This window comes from Macrobrachium nipponense, chromosome 8, assembly GCF_015104395.2.
Source record: "Macrobrachium nipponense isolate FS-2020 chromosome 8, ASM1510439v2, whole genome shotgun sequence".
Taxonomy (NCBI): Eukaryota; Metazoa; Arthropoda; class Malacostraca; order Decapoda; family Palaemonidae; genus Macrobrachium; species Macrobrachium nipponense.
Window position 1 is genome coordinate 57,756,489 of NC_087203.1, and position 18,651 is coordinate 57,775,139.

The 18,651-nt window shown below is 41.2% G+C and overlaps 1 protein-coding gene across 1 annotated transcript in view; it reads left to right on the forward strand.

The window, feature by feature from the left end:
• The window catches only part of LOC135223269 (glutamate receptor ionotropic, delta-2-like), a 30,290-nt gene extending 11,907 nt beyond the window's left edge, over positions 1 to 18,383 (forward strand). The window contains exons 10-16 of the mRNA XM_064261751.1: positions 102 to 223; positions 3,029 to 3,257; positions 3,555 to 3,700; positions 5,027 to 5,125; positions 6,135 to 6,301; positions 17,230 to 17,356; positions 17,840 to 18,383. Coding sequence (XP_064117821.1) covers positions 102 to 223; positions 3,029 to 3,257; positions 3,555 to 3,700; positions 5,027 to 5,125; positions 6,135 to 6,301; positions 17,230 to 17,356; positions 17,840 to 17,929 — 980 coding nt within the window. The 3' untranslated portion in view covers positions 17,930 to 18,383. The remainder of the gene's footprint in view (positions 1 to 101; positions 224 to 3,028; positions 3,258 to 3,554; positions 3,701 to 5,026; positions 5,126 to 6,134; positions 6,302 to 17,229; positions 17,357 to 17,839) is intronic.
• The last annotated feature ends 268 nt before the right edge of the window (positions 18,384 to 18,651 follow it).

Sequence of the window (18,651 nt, forward strand, 5' to 3'; positions counted from 1 at the left end):
GAGAGAGAGCACGATTTCAGAACCAAGAAAGTTTAAAAGAGAGTGATGTTGAATTTTCACATTTAAAAAGTGATGATTAAAGTCTTCCAATTTCTTTGCAGGTGTTCGGGAGACTGTAATTGACTTTACCTACCCACATTACATCGAAACCCTGACCCTGTTGTCCAGAGCTCCGAAGGAAAAGAACAGAACGTTTGCAATTTTGTCTCCTTTCTCATTATTGGTAAAGTCATTATTTTTCTTTCTTGATAACGGTATGAAACAGCTTCCTTTTTATAAGCTAGTCTCTTTTTAGTTTTCTGTATAAGAAAACTACTGAGATGGTTTCTTGTCTGTCCGTCCGCACTTTTTCTGTCTGCTTTCAGATCTTAAAAACTACTGAGGCTAGAGGGTTGCAAATTGATATGCTGATCATCCACCCTCCAATCATCAAACATGCCTAATTGCAGCTCTCTAGCCTTAGTAGTTTTTATTTTATTGAAGGTTAAAGTTAGCCATGATCATGGATCTGGCACCGATATAGGTGCCAATAACACAGGCCACCACGAGACCGTGAATAATGTTTCATTGGCCGTGGCTGAGAGTTTCATGAAGCATTATACGCTTTACAGAATACTCGATTGTGCCGAAGAAACTGCATTCTTTACTTGTTCTATAAGAAAAACAATCTGAGGGTTAGAGTCTAAATTGAGCATTGTCTCTCAAGTTCGTGTATTGTTAATACTCACACAATCATGCCTTGTAAAAAAAAAGCTTACTTAATATTCCTAGTTTAATTAGCTACTGACTGTAAGGAATCTATAAAATATCACACTCTTTTTACGACAGCTGTTATCTGGATTCATGTGATTCAAATATATTTTCATATTTTGTTTTAAACTTCAATATTAGCTCCAGTTTATGGCTTGAATCGCTCTAGGTAACGCTATAACCAGCAAAATTACAGATAGAAATATGCTAAAATAGAAATAACTGCGATATTTCAACATTTCCCTCTTAGTAGTTAATAATAATCCATGTAGGTGGCCCAAAAGTTGTTCTTATAAGGCTGGTGTCTCTAAGTCTGGATTTACATCCTGGTGTTTCTCTCTTCCCTTTTCTTTGGGTTTCTTCTTCGAGCCTGTATGACATGGTCAGTCCTTACATCATAGTCTCTATCTCGAGCTCTCTCCCCTGTCAGCTGTTGTCAACAGCCGTCTCCAGCTACATCTGAAGTCTGCATCTGTTAATCGCCACACATTTGTATATTTTTCCATTTCTCCGTATGTTTTTCAGGCTGTTTGTCTACTGAGAAGAGTATTTCATGACAAGATATTAACATCACTGGTCTAGGTTCTGCCAAAATGTTTGCTTTTCATGTTGATGCTGCCCTCCACACTGCATTCCTCTTCCATCTTTTTTTCTTGGAGAACAGCCTTACCACACTTGTAGGCCCGTTATTGATCAGCTTTCTTGTTATTCTGTGTATAATTTCAGGGTTTTCATTTCTCCAGTCTGTTATCCTTCATTGTATTCTAATACTGGCATAGTCCATAACTACTGCCTTCACATATGTTCCTATTCCCACTGTCGAACTTGGACTACAGTATTGCTCTAGTCTTGGAGGATTCTTCTCTTTGAAGCTGACATTTATTTCCTGGTGTTTGATATTGTCAGCCTTTACGATTCATAGGTATATGCGGTCAGGTTTTTCTATACCCTCGATTATTCTCTCTTCTGGGAATAGGAATTCTTCATTCTTAACTATTTTCCTTTTACAAAATCGACAACTGCACATTCATCAATGCCAAACTCCATTTTCATACCTTTGGTTTATATCAGGACTGCTGTCATTCCCGAACATTAAACGATTGTTTGTTTGTATGGTGTTTTTACTTTGCATGGAACCAGTGGTTATTCAGCAACGGGACCAACGGCTTCCTAACCACGTCGAGAGTGAACTTCTATCACCAGAAGTACACATCTCTAACCCCTCAGTGGAACATTAAACGATTGATGACTGTCCCTTGTCTTCCAACTTGGTACTGTACATCCACCTGGAGGGAACAAACGCCATACCAAAAGATCAAGAAGGCTGCTGTAGGAAATTCAGTGGGAACAAGCTGATCAAATTTCTTGTGGCATAATTTCATTAGGCTCATTCACAAGTCAAGCACAGGTGGTCTACCCTATTGGGAATTGTGAAAAAAGGGGTTGGCTTCCAGGGCAGCTCCGTCTTAACAGAGTAAGGTTACTAAGTTTCTGCATCCCATAGATGCTCAAACATTCAGTCAGGCACTAGTGAGGGATTATATCTGACCTCACCTTATAGTCAATCCAAACCATATTTAGTTTTTTCTTTTTTTAACTCTATCTTGTCTATTGGGAGGAGGTCTTTGATCCCACTGCATGTCCTGCAGCATCCTCTCTGTTCCATTGGTATAGTGTTTCTTCGAGGTAGTTATAGAGTTTCTCACACTATTCCTGTTAGTGATTTCTGCATGACTGGCAGGCATGTAATACGTCGGAAGTAACTAACTGTATTGCCCTTTTCTCAGTCTTTTTGTACCAATGATGCAATGATGTTCTGCCCGTTGTCATCCAGTGTGAGGCGTCTTTTTTTTCTATGTATCCGTTAAAGGCTGGTGATAGGGCTTTCCAATTAAGCACCTTTTCCAGTTGTTTTCTTACTTTCCTGGTCATGATGCTCATCTCTCATCATTTAACTCTGCTTCTTTATTCGTTCTTCTGGTCCTGAAGTTGACTTCATTCTTTTTGGTGGGATATTGGTTCCTCCAGTTATGTTCCAGAACCTCTTTGTGGGCTCAACCTCTGGAATTGCATTTCGCTTAGACTTTCCATGTTGTCATTGGTCTCCTCTGGTTTGTGCTGGAAATCGTGTTCTGTGTATGTGCTTTGAAATTGTTGTTGAACCTTACTATTTTTGCGGATTTTGCGTTTGTTCTTTGTTTGAGCTATTCTTAAAAAAACATTGTTCCATTTTCTGTAAAGCTGTATTTTAATATCATTATCTTGTTTTAACTCTCAGGTCTGGATGTACATAATTATTTCGATTCTGACAGTTGGGGTTCTTCTAACTGTGGAGACTTGGATAATGGGGAAATATTTGCCAGAGAAACCCAAAGACCACCGCATAAACGATTCCATCTTCAGTATTTTCAGGAGTATTCTGATGCAAGACAGCCTCATCGAAACCAATTATTTACCCCACCAATTCTTACTGCTCTTCTGGTATCTCTTCTGCCTCAACATATCAGGTAAGTGAACTTTTCATTGCAAGCAGTTTCAGTGATGGGACATACAAATTGGCCAGTTTTTGTCAGTTTGTGTTTTTCCTCGTGAGATGTGATGTTCAAAAGCTGATTAAGCTGGGTTTTAAATAATCATAATTGGAATAATCACTTCTAATCTAATTCACCCAGTAGATCTTGACTGATATATGGGTTTAGCAAATTTAAAATTTTCTCTGAAATTAATCTTAAGAGGCAAATTAAAAAGAAATTATTTTGTGAATAGTAAATTAAATGATGATTAAATGTACATGACCTTTTCAGCTCTGTATTCTGGCATATTGATTGCAACGCTGATTAAGCCGTCATTTGAAAAGCCGATTGACGGCCTCACTGACCTCCCGGCTGCGACAAAGGATGGATTCACTCTTGTAATTACAAGGGGCACAAGCATGGAATATCTCTTCAGGGTTAGTAGTAGCGTTCTTTTGAGAGTGAACCGTTCCAAACTATTGTCTCTGATGGAAGCATCACTAGTAAAAAATAAAATAAATAAATAAATAAACGGGAAGGACGAAGGTTAAGTCGCACTTTGTTTGTAGCCTGGTTTAGTTTTTGTAGGCTCTCGCTCAGTCCATCACACGAGTCCTCTTCGATTTTTCATTCATAGTTTATGATTTTCGAGAATAAGTACCTACCCTATGCCATAGCCGTATGTGAATAGAATTTATTTCGTTTGTTGTCGGATAGGAATGGAATATGAAATTTAGGCCAAAGGACAAGCGCTTTGGCCTATGAGGTTATCCATCGCTTGAACGGAAATCGAGAGTAAAATGATGCAATAGGAGGAAAACCTCACAACCGCTCTATGAGACAATTGTTAGGAAAGGGTGGAAATCAAGATGGAAGAAAAGAATATGAAGCAAGGTATAGGAAAAGGAATGAAACGGTTGCCGCTAAGGGCCTTTTGGACGGTGCAAAGAGCCATAAGTAATGCGTACGGTGTACCGTGTGAGGTGCACTCACGGCACTACCCCCTGCAGGGGTTTTCGGATACGTATCTCATAGGTTTCTTATATTTTTTTTTCTGTAGTATTTTTTTTTTATCTTGGCTCAGTAAATCTATCGTCATTTACACTTTTAGTGCTCTAAAAAGCCGAGGGTCATGAAAACATATTCAAATTCATTTTTTAGTAGTAGCTACGTTAGCCGAAGCAGCTCTCAATATGGATAGGCACTGTCCTGGAATACTTGCATTTATTCATCATCACTGGATTAGTTGCCTCATCAAGCAAGCCTGTAGCTTCCTTCGTGACTTGGCAGTCTTTCTATGTTATTGCATACTTACTGTATAAAACAATTAAGATTAAGCATGCTTCCACAAGCTACTTTTATTGCATGTAAGTATTCATCATTAGGACTTGTAGATTTCTCAATGTTTAGATTCTTTTCATTGTTTTATTTTCAATGATCTTACTATTTCTTTTATTCTAAGACTAAAGTTATTGTCATCAGTGCTAAAGTAATAGTATACAATATATTGTGTTAATTATTTAGGAGCATATTTCTTCAGTAACGGCCGCAACTAGATGGAACTGAATCAGTAAAATATTTTAATAAAATCCATGGTATAAGTACTACTAAATAAAGGACTAGGTCATAGAACATGCAAGCTTCAATAAAGCGCAAAGCTCTTAAGTTAGTTTATGCATAAAATGATGTTCATTGCATTTGCAGTCTTAACTTCTTATCACTTTGGTGAATGACAATTAGTGATCTTGTGAAAAACCTTTCAGAGTGCTACAGAGGGTATATATGCTGAAACTTTTAAATTATTCAACCACAGAGACGAATCGAAAAGCTTCATAAGGCATTCTAAAGATGTTATGCACAAGGTAAGCGTCGGTTATTTTTACCATTGTTGTTGCAGAAATGTCGATGAATTTTTTCAATTGCCGAGTCAGAGCAGGAAAATTATCATTTTTAACTCAAGATACAATATTAGAGAAAATTAGGCATCATTTGTTTGTTAAAGTAAGGTTAGTTTAAGTGTTGATATAAATTTTCACATTGCCAAGGCTTTATGTCATGGACTGAATTATGAAATTTAGGCTTCAGAGCCAAACACTGGGGCAGCTAGGCCATTTAGCACTGCTTACTAAATTTTATAAATTTAGTTTTTTGAAATTCTCACCTAAAAAGTATTTTCAAAATTAGATTTAAACCAATGATAAAGTAAATGTCCTTTTTATAGTACAATCTTTCTATTGGGCTAAATTTCCCTATCAGTTCATCCATGGACTTGTCTTGCAGCGAATTAGTTTTGACTGTAGTGTCACTCTGTGTGCGACATATGTTTGGCAGTGTCACACTAATACCTTCCTCACTTATCATAATGCATTAGTGAGAAGCGAATTGACAGTGAATAAGTGAACAATGGACATTTTTTTGTACAGATCACGGGCAGTTTTTTCACGTAACTTGCAATTGACATATGAAATACTGTAGTAGCACTGTACTATAGTAGACATAGTATGTGTCAATTCTAGTGAATGATTTAATGCTGTTAAATGATTTTTTTATCCCCTTACAAGCAGCATTATATTTGCCTAATTATATATAAAACTGGGTGTCCTGTGTAGCCTTAGGGATTGGGTATTATATTAATAGTTATTAATAACATAGTTTACTCCAACATAAATAACCGTTTGAAAATATTGTTGTGGCTGTGAGGCAGTAGATACGTTAATTATGCAGACTTACATAAACTTACAGTTGATGGTTATATTGATGCGTAAGAATGTGATTACTAGTACTCACAGAAATTACTTTTCTATAGGAGCCAGGTAATCAAAGATAGACAATCATTGCTCTTTTACTCTGAAACTCTTACATTTCAAACAGATTTCTACTGACAAACTCGTACTCATCAATGGACACTTGAGCTTGCGGTATCTTGCCATGGAAGAAGGAATACGGAGATTTTACTTTGCTCGTAACACTTTTGCACCACAATACTATGGAGTTGCTTGCATCTCTGGGGCACCTTACCTACCAAAAGTCAACAAGTTGTAAGTAATGATATACAGTAGTATAAGAAAGCAAAATACTAGAGTAAAACAAACTACTGAAACTACAGCTGATTGTGAAGATTTAATAATCTCTACTTATTCAGTTTTGTCACTACAATAGTAACTTTAGATTACAAATTATTATTGCTTTACTATTAAGCTGGTTAGCTATTCTAATTCTTAGATCTTCAAATTAGTATTGGTAAATGAATTTGGTTGGCAACAGTGCTACTAACTATTCTTTTATTAGTATTATCAATACCAATTTATTCTGAATGTGTTAGGTATACTCTTTTTATGACCTCAGATTGCATATTGTTGAGGAAAGTAAGTTACTGAGCAATGTTGAAAATTTGGGGGGTTATTTTTTTTTTACATGGCTCTCGCTGTTTCCAGCATCCCAGAAATTATGGAGGTCCTCACAGAGACAGTAAGAACCGGTAGGCAACAACAAGAGCAAACAGCAGGACTCTCCAATCTTGGAATTCCCAGAAGCTATCAACAAGGGCCAGCAGCACCTGGTTGCATTAGCATTTCCAGCAGGTGATGAACAGGCTCAGTAACAATTGCTAATGTTACAAAGATCACTGCAAACAACGACAGGTGCTAGCAGCAGCCATGTGGTCAGCAGCATCGAAGCTTGGGGATCCAAGGAAGTAACAATGGGAGCCATTAGACATGTCTGCTCCAACTGTGGCATTTTTAGCAGAAAATGTTGAGGACAAACTACATCTGCAGAAATCCAATATGTGAAGAGCTGAGGGTATATACATGTTATCCCAGCTCAAGTTTCACCGCAGCTGTGGCATTTCCAGCATGTAACATCAAGGGGCCAATTGCAGATGCATCTCCAACAATCTGAGTAGCCAACAATATGAGTCAACAGAAGGCACAGTCACAGATATTCAAGCTGGCACCAATGAAGGAAACTGTAGTTGCAGCTGGTGTAATCTCAGACGGCAATGACGGGGTCCAGTACCAGTCAGTTGTAACGATGGGACCAAAATTGGATGTTTCAGATCTATGGGACAAGAAAGACAGCAGCATCCACAGCTGCACTAATCGAGCAAGTAATGACGAGTCCTAACAGTTAACATAAGGATCTCTGCAGGCAACACAAATGGTTAGTTGCAGTTAAGTCAGATATCTCTCTTGTTGTAGCCATTCAAACTGGCATAAATGGGGTGCCACCACCTGTCAGACTGATGTGTCTGCATGCAAAATGAAGGCCAGCAGTAGTTTCCATAGTTTCCTTTGGAGCCACAGCATTGTCAGCAAGTGATGCTAAGATGTTGATTGCCAGCTGCAGCCAAGACACTTCCAATGGTGAGGGACAGGTCTCGGCAGCAACTAGCCACAGTCACCCTAGCTGGCAATGACCATTTGTCTACAGAAGTTGCAACTATGGAAATTCCAACAAGTGATAAGGTGGTGCAGCAAGCCCAGCCAGCCGAGACATTCTCAATAGGCAAATATGCCTCACCACTGGCAGCTGCTTCAAGATATCAGCAGTTGCACCCAATGTGTTTGAAATAAGTAATATAAAGACATAGCCACAATTCTGGCTAATGGTGCCCCATGTATGGTGTGGAGAGGAGATAAGTAAGAGGCAGCATCTGGGGGGATATTGTCTAATATCTTATGTCACAAATTTCTGACAAAACTGAATTTCTCCAAACATCAGAGCAAGACACGCCAAATTCTACAGTCTGGTGTGTTCTCTCTCACCTGGTTCGACAACTAAGTGTTTTTACATTTACAGACGGTATGGAGGAGTAATAATAGTTTATATTTGACAACATCTCCAAAGGTTGTGTGTGTGAGAGAGAGAGAGAGAGAGAGAGAGAGAGAGAGAGAGAGAGAGAGAGAGAGAGAGAGAGATTGGTGGAAGAATGAATGGGAGTGGTTAAATGGCGGTCGGAAGCATGTCTGTTGTGGCGCTCTGTAGGTAGTCAATGGAAGTCTGTTACGAGAGTGTAAGCAGTGAGGTGTCTGTCTGGTAAAGTCAGTGTCGGTTTTGGCAGCGGTTATCCTTTGGTGTTTCGTTGTTTGGGTGTTATTTGATAGATTTTGGGGTTGTGAAGTTGTTGTGCGTGTGTCTGTCTGGTTGTGGTGAGGTTAAGAAGGTTTGTGGTGCATTTTTGGTGTCTGTTAGTGGTGGTTGGGGCAGTGTTGGTTTTGGCGGGTTGTTGTGCTTCTGTGAGTTGTGTGGTTGTCGTGTTCTTTCAGGCGGTTGGTGTTCGTTTGCAGTGATTTGTTGGGTTATTGAGTTTTTGTGGGGTTGTGGGTCTTGGGTGGTTGATTTGTGTTTGGTTGTCGGCGGTGGTTGTGTGTTGGCTAGCCTATAGCCTATACCCAGTGGACGACAGCACAGCCTAGCCCTAGGTATCAGAAGCCAGAGGTGAGTACCTGTTTGTGTTTTTTGTTCTGTATGTAGGTATTGGGTCAATTGTCCTGCTGTATTTTGTAGTGTTAAGTGGAAAGTGTGATTGAAGGTGGGTTTGATAGCCAGACAGGTTAAGTTTATGTGGGGAGGTTACTTGTTTTTTGTGATCCCGCCACATTATTTTTGGCGACCGAACAGGGACTGCTGGTGTGGCAGCTGCAGGACAATTGGTCTAGGCTAGTGTGTGTGTGATTGGTGAGAAAGTTTAGGATGGAAGGATTGAGTGAGGTGGAGAGGCTGAAGGAGGAGTTGAGGTTGGAGAGGGAAGTAAGAGGACAATTGGAAGTGGATAATGAGAGGTTGAGGGTAGAGTGTGAGGAGCTGAAGAGCGAGTTAGAGGAAATGAGAGGAATGCTAAGGAGTGCAAAAGTGGAAATGAAAGAAGAAGTGAAAGGAGCGGAAGAGAGAATGGTTGAGAAAATGGACGATAAATTCTTAGTGATGATGAATGCAGTGAAGGAGATGATGAAGGGGTTCATGGGAGAGGGAGCTGTAGGGGGTAGGCCTACTGGGTCTTGTGATAGGCCAGAAGTGGTGAAGACAGTGGAAGAGCGAGGGGATGAAACTACGAGTGACGAAGGTGACTTGTTTGTGATAGGTAAAGGAAAGAAGGGAAAGAGACAGGATAAGGATAAACCTGAGGACAAGAATAAGAAGGGGGCTGAGGAAAAGAAGACGACTAAGGGAAAGAGGGTTAGGAAGGATGACGGACAGGATGAGACTAGGACTGAATACATTGGGGAGAGGGCTGAGAGTGATTTGGATAGCGGTGAGTGGAAACAGGTGGGTAGGAAGAAGGGTAAGAAGAGTGTAATCAGGAGCATGGATGTTAGTATGGAAGTTGATTCACTGTATTCGGACGAGGTTAAGAGGGATCAGAATGGTAGGAGTAGCGAAAGTGAGAGTGAGCGGGAAGTACGAAAGGCTGTATATATGAGAGAGATACCTAGATGTGCACAATATGAGGAATATGGTAGTAGGGACATAGGGGATTTGTTTAAGGAATATGAGAGGTATTGTGAGGCAAAGTATGGGGATAACAGGAGAGTCTGGGCAAGAGAGTTGGGTAGCTTTTTGACGGGATTTTTGTTGAATATGTATGGGGTAATGATGAGTGTGGGGAATGTGCCTTATGAGTGTGTGAAAGCCAGGATTGTGGAACAGGCGAAGAGGATAAGGAGTAGTGTTAGATATAGGAGAAAGCATGGTTTTGATGAGGTAAGAATGAATGTTGGTGAGTCGTTGTCGATGTATGTGTGCAGGTTGGAAACATTAGCCAGGAAAAAGTTTGGGGACGAAGGGATAAATGAGTGTAAAGAGTTAGTGAGGAAGTTGTTGGCGACTGTGCCTGAGAGTGTGTATGAGTTTGTAAATCTGAAACGTAAGGAGAAAATGCGATGGACGAATGAAAGGTTGTCGTGGAACAACATTTTGGAAATAGTAGAGGATTATGAAAGAGAGTAGAAGTGTTAGTATTAGGACTGAAGTGGCTGATGTTATACCAGAGTTTAAGAGCTATAGGGAGGCAGTTTTGGAAGGGCCAAGGCGAATGGCAGAGCGAGTGGTTGATAGGAGTGTTAGAGCCAGTAATGTGAGTATGGTTCGCCTTAAGAGAGATCGGAGTGCAAGCGTTGGAAGATTAGGGTTGGTTAGTCGTGAACGAGAGCAGCAATGTTACAGATGTGGAAAGCTAGGGCACAGGAAGAATGAATGTCGGTGGGCGTTGGGAGCTTGCTTCGGGTGTGGGCAAACAGGGCATTTGGTGAGCGAGTGTAAGAAAGATAGGGATGTTAAGTGTTACAGGTGTGGGCAAGTAGGGCATATAGCAAGTGGATGTCGAGGTACTCGTGTGACTGAGGTTTGCGGTAATTGCGGGAAGAATGGGCATTATGCTAGGATGTGTAAGGAACAGCGGGCAAAATGTGTTGAATGTGGAATGGAAGGTCATGTGGCGAGTGTGTGTAGGCGAAAGAGGATGAGTCAGGTTGGGAGTTCGGGAACTAGTACAAAGGGGATTCAGTTGGGTGGGTCTCTGGTGTGCGGTCAATAAGAGTGATGCATGTGCGTGAAGGATTGTTGCATGAAAAAGGGTTTGGAGGAAGAGCTCATGAATGTATGAGTGTAAAAGTGAGGTGCAAAGGGGTGTGTTTGGTTGCTTTGATTGATACTCGGTGCAGTGTCAGTGTTCTTTTTAAGAATGGATGTGACAAGTTGCGGAGTGAGTGTGAAATTAGGAAATGTAAAGGGGAGGTACGAGGAATAGGAAATTTAGGTGTGCCTGTGGTGGGAATGTTGCATGAAAATGTAGAAATCGAAGGGGTAGTGATGGAGGAAGGTGACTTTTATGTGATCGAGGGAATGAGTGATAAGTATGATATGTTGTTGGGATACAGGTTCCTGAAGAAGTGTGTGATGGTGGTCCATCCGAGCAGGAATATGATTGAGTTGCATAGGAAGGGGAATGTACATGGAGAGTTGTACTTGGATGGGGATGGAGGGGTAAGCAGTAAAATATGGAAGGGAGTGCCGTTGGTTGCGAAAGAGAGTGTAAAAGTGCCGCGAGAAGTTGGAGAAGTTGTTAGTGTGAAAGTTGCGTGGCCCAATGGTCTTGGGATTGTCAGAGGTGACAAGTGTGCATATGTGGTTGAGGGTGTGGATGCGAACAAGTTGGTAAGAGCGAGTGTGCATGTGTACGACGGGATTTTGGATATGGAGAATCCTCGGGTTTTTGTGGCCTCATTGCCGAGTGTTAGGAAAAAGCGAGTGCGGGGTATACGTGAAGGTGATTGTGTGGGGTTGTTGTATACGTTGGTGGATGTGGACGACGAAAGATATGTTAGGGTGCGGCGGGTGATGACAGGTAGCATGAAAGAAAGTGATGAGTGGAAGTATGATGAGTTGAGAGAAAGAATTGAGGTGGATGAAAATGTTGGTGATGACAAGAGGGAGCGGTTAATGCAGATGTTGTGGGATAGGCGGGGTGCGTTGAGTCGGGGTGACGAGGATTTCAGGGGATCTAAGCTCCCAGAGTTCAAGATAGTTTTGAATGACGATACCCCCATATATCAGCGTCCCCGACACTTTTCTGCGCCTATTGCCCGAGAGATTGAGGAACAGTGTGAGGAACTTGAGAGAGTGGGAGTGATCGAGAGGAGTGAGAGTGCTTGGAATAGTCCCATAGTCCCAGTACGCAAGACAGATGGGAGTTTGAGGATGTGTGTGGATTACAGGAAGGTGAATGAAGTGACTGTGAAGGAGCGATTCCCGATGAATGTGGTGTCTGATTGTGTGTATAAGATGCATGGGATGAGAGTGTTCACAAAATTGGATTTGGTAAGGGGCTATTACCAGATGCCTCTTGAGGAAGGGAGCAGGCATGTTACGGCTTTTTCGAGTGGTAGCTGCCACTATCAATTCAAGAGGTTAAGCTTTGGATTGGCTAATGCGCCTGCTGCCTTCCAGAGGGCGATGAATGTAGTTTTGGCTGGTTTTGATAGAAGGAAGGTGACTGTGTTTATAGATGATGTTTTGATTGCAAGTGAAACTGTTGAGCTGTTGAGGAGAATGTGGAACTGCTTGAGAAGGTGTTAGAACGGTTGGAAGAGGTTGGAGTGAAAGTGAAGCTGGAGAAGTGTACGTGGTTGGCTGGGGAAGTGGAATTTCTTGGCCATAAGGTGAGTGCGAGTGGTGTAAGGAAGAGTGAAAAGTTTGTGGAAAAAGTAAAGGAGTTTCCACGTCCCCGGACCGTGCGGGAGTTAAAGGGTTTTTTGGGTCTGATTGAGTTTGGGAGGAAGTTCGTTAGGGATTGTTCGGGTATAGGGAAGCCGTTGACTGAATGGACCGGGAAGAAAAATTGTACTAAGCTGAGGTGGGATGAGCGAATGGTGGGAGCATTTGAGAGATTGAAAGAGGAGGCTGCTAGGGACGTCACCTTGGCTTTTCCGGACTACAGTGAGGATGCCAGTAAGCTTGAGTTGTATGCTGATGCTAGTAAGTTTAGTATGGGAGGATGCTTGGTGCAGATGCAAGAGGTGAATGGGGAGGGACAATTGAGAGTGATTGCGTATGTGAGTAAAGCTTTTAATAAAGCAGAGCTTAAGTATTCGGTGGTTGAGAAGGAGCTTGCGGCAATAAGGTTTTGTGTGAAAGCGTTGAAAGTGTTTTTGTATGGGGTAAAATTTGTCATAAGGACAGATCATCGGCCGTTAGTTTATATGATCAAGAAGGAAAGTGGGAATGCTAGGATTGCGAGGACAATTGAGGATTTGAGTGAGTTTGATTTTGGCTTAGAATATGTGCCGGGGAGTAAAAATGTGATTGCTGATACGATGTTTAGGATGCATGGTAAGGACAGTGGTGTTGTGAAAAGTGACTGGGATCCGAATATGGTACCTGAGGGGTTGGTTGTAAAAGAGAGGTTTGAAGGGAATGACAATGTGTGAATGTTTGTTTTCAGCATTGAAAAACTTGGAAGGTAAGGGTCTGGTTGAAGAGGTACCTGGTAGTGTGAATGAGTTGCGAGTGAAGTTGATGAGTGATGTGCAGAAGGAAGTGGCATATGCGGAGGAACAAGGTGGGGAAAGAGAAATGTTGCATGAATTGTTGTCAGCAGTAGCTGAGTTGTTTGGAATAAAAGTGTTGTTGTATTTTGGATGGGACAGACCGGTTGAATATCGAGGAACGTGGGGTTTTGATGAATCAGTGCGGGGAACGTGGTTGTAATTGGTTGGTTACAAAAAGGGACTGTGAAGGGGATCTGAGTCAGAATTGTGGAAATGGGGAGTTAACTGAGGATGAATGTGATGAGGAGGATTGTGATGTGGATAACCAGGTGGACGTGGTAGTGAATGTGTGTATGCATGGGACTCGAGGGAAAATGGTGACGTTTGTCCAAGTAAATGATAGTGAGTATTGTAGTTTGGTTGACACAGGGGCACAAGTTTCCTTGGTGAGTGGGTCAGTGGTGAGTGAACTTGAGAGATGTGATTGGGAAGGGAAAAGGCAATCTACAAGTGTGAGAATACATGGGTTGGGACAAGGAAGTGTTTTAGTATGGGAAGAGGTACGGTTAAAGGTTAGGTTGGGAGATCTTGAAGTAATGCATAACTTTATAGTTATAGGAGAAAATGATATGCCATCTTGCTTTTTAATAGGGATAGATTTTTTGAGGATCCACGATATAGACGTAGATATAGGAAATGGAATTCTTAGAAAGGGGTGCAGATAAGTAGCTAGAATTCAAGATGGTAATGTGTTTGTAGCAAACTTTGTGGGTATGATTGATATTGCTAGGAGTGAGAATGATCTGTTGAGTGAGGAAGAGATTGAGGAAATGCAAAATAAGTGCCTGGAGATAAGTGTGTTGCGACGATGTGTTTTGGGAGGAGTGCGTGTGGAAGACTGGCCATGTGAGTTGGATGTATATAAGAGGGTTGCTAAACGTTTTGTGGTGTGCAAAAACATAGTGTACTTTTTGCATCAAGAAGGGGTGTATGACAAGGAAGTGTATGTGCCAGTGTTTTCTGTTGAGTCAGCTGTGAGTATGTGTTTGTTGGTGCATGATCGGTTTGGGCATATGGGAAAAAATAAGTTGTGGGAATGCATGAGAGAGAGATTGTATGCTCCTGGGTTGAATAGGATTTGTGTGGATGTGGCTGTCACGTGTGAAGACTGTCAGAGGGGAAAGTATCAGAGATGAAAGAGCCGTTTGAAATGCTTGTGATTGATTGTGTTTCTTTGCCTAGGACTGCGAGAGGACATGTGGGGATGATTGTGATGGTGGATCACATGAGTAAATTTGCCTATGTGGTTCCCATCAAAGATAAGAGGAGTGAAACTGTTGCACGAATGGTGGGTCAAGTGATGTTGCCCATGTGTGTGTGTAAGCCGGCAAAAATGTTAGAGTGATAATGGACCTGAGTTTATGGGATGGGAATTTGAAGAAATGTTGAAGGAATGGGGTATTGTGCATGTGTATTCTACTCCCTATATGCCCAGTACGAATGAGTTGGCTGAAAGGACTGTTAGGACAATGACTGAGATTTTGCGAATGATGAGTAAGAGCGACAAGGATTGGGATATGTATGTAGGACGTGCAGTTTGGGCATATAATGCCACACTGCAGAAGAGTATAGGTATGTCTCCTTGTAAATATGTGTTGAATTTTGAAAGGATTGTCAGACCGCGGTTGGGTCTGTCAGAAGGTGATCGGGATTTGTGGAAGAAAGCAAGTGAAAGGTTTGAGAGTTTTGAGATTGGGGATAAGGTGTTGAAAGAGGTGGTTGAGATGGGAAGAATGAATGTGAATAAAGTAAGGGAGAAATTTGAAGGGCCTTTTGAGATTTTGGAAGTGGGACAGAGTGGATTGAGTTATGTTTTGGGGAAATTGCGAGTAGGTGGGGGAATGGATGAGGTTGGGTCACACCATAACCAGCTCCGTAAGTGGAGGGAAGTACCACAGTATGTTCGGGAGAATGCGATGAGTGAGTGGTTGAGGGTGAATAAGTATGAGCCGACTGTTGGTGAACAAATTGGTCTGGGAGATCGACAGTTGGTGTTGGTTGAGTATGGAAGAAAACAGAAGAGTGTGGAGAGAGTAAGTAGAAGGGAAAAGCGTGAACGGCATGGTAAGGGGGTTGGTGGTAGGGTGCAAACGGTTGATAAGGCGTGTGCTACGGATGACTTTGGGGGAATGAATGATACTTGTAGTGTATGTGGGTTTGAGTTGACAGGGACAAATGAGACTTCAGTGAGAAGGAAACTGAGCAGTGAGGAGGTGGTTGATAGGATGGATAAGTCTTTGCGGGAGTTTGACAGAAGTATGGATGAACTGAGTGGTTTGGTGGCCGAAATAGGGGAGATGTTGGAACCAGAGTTAGAAGACGTTGGTGAAGTAGTGAATGGAATTTGGGAGGATGGTAGTGAGGGAGATAATGGGAGTTTGAAAGAAAGTGGTTTGGAAGAAGTGAATGGCGATGTAACTGAAAGAGTGTATGATGGTCCTCAAACAAGATCCAGGGGACCTGCATCTGAGCATCCTTGGGTGTTGCGAAAGGCAATTTAGTGTGGATGTTGTGAATGTAAGGAGATGTTGTCAAATGTAATGGGTAATATGGAGGAGTAATAATAGTTTATATTTGACAACATCTCCAAAGGTTGTGTGTGAGAGAGAGAGAGAGAGATTGGTGGAAGAATGAATGGGAGTGGTTAAATGGCGGTCGGAAGCATGTCTGTTGTGGCGCTCTGTAGGTAGTCAATGGAAGTCTGTTATGAGAGTCGTAAGCAGTGAAGTGTCTGGTAAAGTCAGTGTCGGTTTTGGCAGCGGTTATCCTTTGGTGTTTCGTTGTTTGGGTGTTATTCGATAGATTTTGGGGTTGTGAAGTTGTTGTGCGTGTGTCTGTCTGGTTGTAATGAGGTTAAGAAGGTTTGTGGTGGATTTTTGGTGTCTGTTAGTGGTGGTTGGGGCAGTGTTGGTTTTGGCGGGTTGTTGTGCTTCTGTGAGTTGTGTGGTTGTCGTGTTCTTTCAGGCGGTTGGTGTTCGTTTGCAGTGATTTGTTGGGTTATTGAGTTTTTGTGGGGTTGTGGGTCTTGGGTGGTTGATTTGTGTTTGGTTGTCGGCGGTGGTTGTGTGTTGGCTAGCCTATAGCCTATATCCAGTGGACGACAGCACAGCCTAGCCCTAGGTATCAGAAGCCAGAGGTGAGTACCTGTTTGTGTTTTTTGTTCTGTATGTAGGTATTGGGTCAATTGTCCTGCTGTATTTTGTAGTGTTAAGTGGAAAGTGTGATTGAAGGTGGGTTTGATAGCCAGACAGGTTAAGTTTATGTGGGGAGGTTACTTGTTTTTTGTGATCACTGCTTCAGCTGTCCTCTTTGATTTGTGTTTTCTGGGGAAACTCGATGTTCTGTGGTAGGTCAAACGTTGTTGCAGAGACTGGTAGAACCACTCTGTCACACCAGTTACTTCTGGGTTGTATGCTGCCACATGTTTTTTGTCGCAAGGCTGGAGGCGAGGGAGTTCCATATGGCAGACATGAAGTTAACCCCCTATCACTGGTGATGTAGTGAGGGACACTGTGCCAAATGACCCAGTTTATTATTAAAAAACCCTCCCTTATCTTTTCGCTGTCTGCTTTTTGACAGGTATTGCACCAGACCATCTGGTATTCCAGTTGAGGTGGGTATGGATCCATCTCACTATGTCAACATCAACGTGGGAAAGGGATTGCTGCGTTGTTGTATTGACTTGTCCTATCCCTGACTGTATGGCTCATGATCTTGGATAAACGTTTGGCAGGGAAGACATTTTGGAGCCCATTTCTTGATGAAACATGCCACATTAATGGTGGGGTTGTGAAACTAAAAAATACATGGTCACATTCACTACTTCATACATACCCACACAGTCACCAACACACACTCACCAATAAATTTCATGCTGTAAAGCCAACTTGAAAGACTTAAAAACGGCTTTCTCTCTACAGGCTATCGTACATGCTCGAAGGTGGTTTGATAACTAAATGGAGAGATGAAGAGTTTCAGAAGGTAGCTGGAAGTAATATCGATACAGAATCTACAGGACCTAGAGCCTTTTCCATCAGACAATTGCAAGTAAGGTTCATTACGAATGTTTTAATCATTGTTTGAAATATTCCATGAGCATTGTTTATTTCAAGAACAGCTCCTTACTTGTAACTGTGCACTTTTGACAGCTTTTTATGCATTTGAAACTTATTTATATATTTCTAATACAACTTATATATACAGGTGTCTGGTGATAATGTCTTATCGCTCTAGAGCAGTGGTTCTTAGACCTTTTTCAGTGACCGTACCCCTTGATATCTCAGAAAATTTTCTTGTACCACCATCCAATATAAAACTATTCAATTATATGAAAATATACAGTCAATATACAGTACCTTTGCATTGGCTATCATGTCTCGTAACCCCCTAGACTTAAAAGGTTTCACAGGTACCCCAGGTTCAGGAACCACTGCTCCTGAGATTTTAAAAAAATCTTTGAGTGATTAAAAGTATCGGTAAAATACTTAATTTTTTTTTTTAATTCTTACTATAATTTCATCCAACTCCTAGGCAGCATTTTACATTCTCCTAATTGGAATATTGGCAGCAGTAGCAGCTTTAGCCGGTGAACAACTATCGGTTTACTTCCTTGGCATATAACAACCGAAGGGTCATTAAGAGGCTGTGAAGAGATGAAAAAAAAAATCTAAAGTTATAGAAAAATGATGTTCATAATATTTACATGGGAATAAGAAGTGCTGTAATAGTTCCACTTCATTGCATAATAATTCATTGCAAGTATAGAATTGTGATACACCAACAGTATAGAACCAGTGGACATCATCAAATATTGTGTAAAGTGTTACACTAAAGAGGCAGCATATTGATTACAGATTTTTAGATAGCACTTTTTTTTTTATTACTGAAACATATCTTTTGGCAAACTATCATGTAACAGAATTCTTACACCAGCAAGATATCTTGCAGATATGAATAATAAATATTAAAGTATCCACCTACAGCTGCAGCAAATTACTGATTATTTTCCATTACAAGTCATTTTATCCAATTGAACATCTTATATGCTGGATCTCTCTCATTAATGCACACATAATAAAACCCTGTTAAAAGTTTTTACTATTCCTATTCACTTTGTTATAATTGACAAAAAAGAAAATATTACAAGGCAATTTAAATTGAATTTAATCAAAGATTGCTTTTAAAGAAGAAATTTATTTAATAGAAGTTCTTGAAATTATATTTTTTCCGTGACTCCTTTTCTGATTTTTTTAAATGCAAAAGTACAACCTCTCACAGACTAATGATTCCCCATAGACACTCTCGCCATATAACAATAGTATTGAAATTGGGAAAACCTGTTA